This window comes from Saccostrea cucullata, unplaced genomic scaffold, assembly GCF_032062105.1.
Source record: "Saccostrea cucullata isolate Sc308-1 unplaced genomic scaffold, CSIRO_AGI_Scuc_v1 ctg2133, whole genome shotgun sequence".
NCBI lineage: Eukaryota > Metazoa > Mollusca > Bivalvia > Ostreida > Ostreidae > Saccostrea > Saccostrea cuccullata.
The window spans coordinates 211,289-215,660 of record NW_026924360.1 but is presented as its reverse complement, the minus strand read 5'-3'; the positions used below and the strand labels follow the sequence as shown (position 1 = coordinate 215,660).

At 37.5% G+C, this 4,372-nt stretch overlaps 1 protein-coding gene across 1 annotated transcript; it reads right to left on the bottom strand.

Annotated features, from left to right (window-relative positions):
• Positions 1–204: 204 nt before the first annotated feature.
• LOC134266276 (3'-5' ssDNA/RNA exonuclease TatD-like) lies at positions 205–3,035 on the bottom strand. Its single transcript, XM_062748491.1, has 2 exons — positions 2,852–3,035; positions 205–641 (listed from the first exon to the last, which is right to left on the bottom strand). Exons 1-2 carry the CDS (start codon positions 3,033–3,035, stop codon positions 205–207), a joined length of 621 nt encoding a protein of 206 aa, XP_062604475.1.
• Between the last annotated feature and the right edge of the window lie 1,337 nt (positions 3,036–4,372).

Here is a 4,372-nt window from a genome sequence, read left to right as displayed (position 1 = left end):
ATACTGCCCAATCATGACTACTTGTCAACAAAGTACCGGTGAGAGACATAATCCCTTCACATATACATGTTGAAAAATGTAGAGTAGTCATGAAAAATATACAATGCATTTATACACTTAACAAAAATTGCTTTTTCTGAAGTAATTAATATATACATATATAGAAAATACACTATAAAACTGATTAACATAATGAGAAAAAAATTATAATCTGTAGAACTGCCTGGCATTGTTGTTACATGTCTCCAGGATAAATGAAACTGGTGTGTTGCGGATAGAAGCAACTTGTGCAGCGAGAGATGCTAGGTTCCAGGGGTGGTTCATCTTGCATCCAGGAGCTGGTGATAAATATGGAGCATCTGTCTCCAACAACAAGCGCTCAACTGGGATCCTGGCCACCAGATTTGGGACCTGCGCTGATCTCATTGTGACGCCAAAATTCACTGCAGGCAATTCAATCTCCCACTGGCATAGCTCCTCCACAGAACCTGCGAAGCAATGTCGATGGAAATCATGGTGTGTCATGTCCATCATACGGATCATGTCCAAGGTGCGTTTTGCTGCCTCACCGGATCCATCATCCCTGCAGTGTAGAAATACAGGCTTACCGACATCTCTTGCCAAGTTAATCATTCTATTTTCTGGAAAATAAGTTATATGAATGAAATTAAAATAATAGAATAAAATAACTTATTTATAGATTGATTGTATATTGTTTAACGTACCTCTCGAGAATTTTTCACTCATATGGAGACGTCACCGTATGCCGGTGAAGACTTCAAATTTTGACCTTTACTCGGCACTCAGGGCCATTGAGCAGTGAGGGATCTTTATCGTGCCAACGCCTGCCGCTGACACGGGGCCTCGGTTTTTAAGGTCTTATTTATAGAAAGTAACCTTCAAAGATAAAAATTCAAGAAACTTTAACCTAAAATAGTTCTTTTGAATCGGGTAACTAAATATAATGCATAAAATCATGCAACACTAATAATTAGTAGTACAGCACCAATGAACGCAACTCTGAAGTTTTCCAAAATTTAAAATGCTCTGAAATGGACCTGGGTAATCTCAAAGTACTTCCGGGTAGTTTTAACTGTGATAGTCTTAAATCAACTAATTCTAAATAACTATCAAGGGGAAATAATCTGTTGCATACTTGGGTATAAAGTTTGCTAACAACCCTTCAATACACAAAAGTAAACAATGTATGTTGATTTAAGATATTTATAGGATTAGTAGGTTTCTAACATTTGATCTTTAAAAAGCAGGATTGGATAGAAATAGTGATAAAATTCAAATCCCAGCTTTGAAAAAGAAAGGCTTATTTTAAACATTTGAGTTTTAATTCGCTGAAATGACAGTTTGTTGCGGATCAGACAATTTATATTTGCATGTCATAGCATTTTTTTTTCAAAAAACACTTCTCAACTTCATCACTTCTACAAACCAAGAAAACCCCGTTTTTGTGAAATAAAAAAAATTGATTTAAATATTTAATTAAACAGATTGCGAGAACTTATTTTCATTTACCAAAGTGTTAATGGACACACTTCCTTTGTATAAGAGGGGGATCAAATGGGAGGAAGTGAATGGTTGTTATAAGCAAGATAATTAAGTAGGACATAATTCTAACAAACATATAAAAAATACAGTGATTTACTCCCATTAAAGCCTTCAACAAAGATTATTAGAACAGAATCAAGTCTGAACTTTAATACCATCTTCATATCTAAATAATCATGTAAACATTCTAATCATTCCTTGAAAGTTAATATCCAATATAGTGTACCTGCTCAATTACCACAGGAAAATTGTTCAAACCCATAAGAATTCGATATTTCTGAACAAATCAAGTCTGTTTAGTGTTAAAAAAACACTGGTCCCGCCTTTTATTATAATGGTATACAGGGATTGCCCGACACCAGAGTCAATTAAAACATTGGAATCAGAATTTCTTCGTATTGAAGTGATTAAAAAAACAGCATTCAACACGTGCTTTTTTTTGTTGAAAACCTCAAAACTAAGTCACAAAACATGGTCTTTTCCGGAATAACGCGGAAAGGTGCGCTCACTGAAGGGGGCTTTGCTAGTTTCCTTCCTCTGGGACTCGAAGAAGTGCCCCAGGTCCTTCAGTTTTTCGATTGTTTTTCCCTGCTTTATGGATGCCCCCTGGGATGCCGCACTGTCTCCGTTTGTTGTTAGGTGTGATGTTGTAAGAGGGTCTTCATCCTTGTTCAGTTATTCTATACATTTAGCTGCCCACTGTTTTTCATTACCAACGTTTGTCTGTTGTGTAAGATTGGCAGTGCATCATGTGTGCCTGGGACAGGTAACTTGTTTGCTTTTTCCTCTCAAAAAGTCTCCCTTCTTGCAAAACATGTCGCCACAAAACACTAAAATAATCTTTTTCTCACTATTAACATTTTAACACATAGTATAAAGTCTCTTGTGTACCTGCTTGGAAAGGTGTTTTCCGTAGTGCACTCAATGTAGAGTTGTTGTTCTGGCCTCCCCATCTGCTCGAATTGATGAATTACCAGGATTGGTTGATTGTATATTGTTTAACGTCCCACTCCAGAATATTTCACTGATATGGAGACGTCACCATTGCCGGTGAAGGGCTGCAAATTTAGGCCTATGCTCGGCACTCAGGGCCATTGAGCAGGGAGGGATCTTTATCGTGCCACACCTGCTGTGACACGGGGGCTCGGTTTATACAGTCTCATCCGAAGGACCGCCCCAATTAGTCGCCTTTTACGATAAGAAAAGGGTACTGAGGACGTAGAATTTCCAGGAAGTGAGCACTAAGAGATTTTTTTTTCTTTCAAAGATTTCTTTATATTGGTCATACTCTTTCTGTTCACAGAACTAATATTTTCCCCCACTTTATTAGCAGTGTCCTGCGTGGGGCTTGCTAACGCTTGGAGGATATTGGTTGTCAGAAGCATTCCTCGCATCCCTTCGGTAATCAGGCTGGTACCCATACGCCCATAGGAATGGTTACATTGAGGCGAGGAGCCTTCATTCCTGGTCATTTAGATGTTTCTTTCTGATGGTGACTTTGGTAGCCACAGGTGGAGCACTGTCGAGAGGATATCCAGACAAGACCCCTCTTCTGCTCTAGAGTATACGTAGTCCCAGGCCAGAGAACTATTACAGGTTGGTTGGTTTTCTTTGTGGTGTCTAAAAGCGACATTCCATAGTTCAGATGTTTTTCTTGTGTAAAAGTCTGCAAATTTTACAACATGGTACTTAATCAGTATAAGGATATGGAAATAACGAACAGTATTCAATCTCAACGTCCATTAAACAAATATACAAAACAAGATTGTTTATAGCTTTTACCTCACTTCCTATTGGCCTTAAAATCGTCATACATATACTATTGTCCTTTCACTGTGCATGACATTTTCCGCACTGACATACTCAACAGCAGGTCTTTCTAATTATCTGTATGCTTTCTCCTTGATGTTTTAATTGTGGTAATGTTTCTTTTGAGAAAGCCATTAGTGCCGTTTCCTTAAGCGTTGATGTTATTTATGAATAAAGTCCATTTCAAATCTTCAAATTCTATTTTTTAAAATCTTCGTAGGTGGAATTCCGGGTTGGTAGATGGAGAGTATTTGTGCATGTTACTGTTTTGGACAGTTTATCTTGCAAAATGCAAATGGATGGTTCGGATTACACCCAAGTGGTGGGGGCTTCTTTGCTCCTGTCGGAAAATGAACGATCTTTGAAAAAGTCAATGATGTATCGCCTAAAAAAAGTAAACATGAAAGTACACACTGTCATGAAAATATCTACAGTTGAACTTCGGTGTCTTGAATCCAATACCTTAAATACCATGAATAGGAAGTCCCAAGTACATATTCTTTCATTTTTTCCATGATATCCTGAAGTATTTTCTCAGTCCTGAAGTTTGACTGTATTTTATGTATACTGTTTGCTCTGTACATTCCAAACGGACTGCACAAGGTTGAGAAAAGTAAGATGTGAATGTGTACAGTAGGTGATTTTTGCACTACACATTTATCAAGCCCTATGGAAATGTAGTCATAAGTTAATGAATTTAACGGATTACCTTCCACCTCTTCCAGAAAGACTCTCCACGAACCAGGGACTACATTCTGTGCATTTCTGTTGTTAAAACCTTTTTCTGCAAGCTAATATTCAAGACGACTTTTAAAAATTCAACCGAAAATTCGATCCTCTTGTATATGAACAGTACATGTAAACTTTGAAAATTTTTACAACAGGGTCGGAAAGTCTCGTCATGTGACTCGCTAGATATAACCTGAAAACTTACATCCGAGCAGTTGCCTAGAATGGTGTTATTAATAATGTACATGATATGTTTTATTGCAATGAAAAA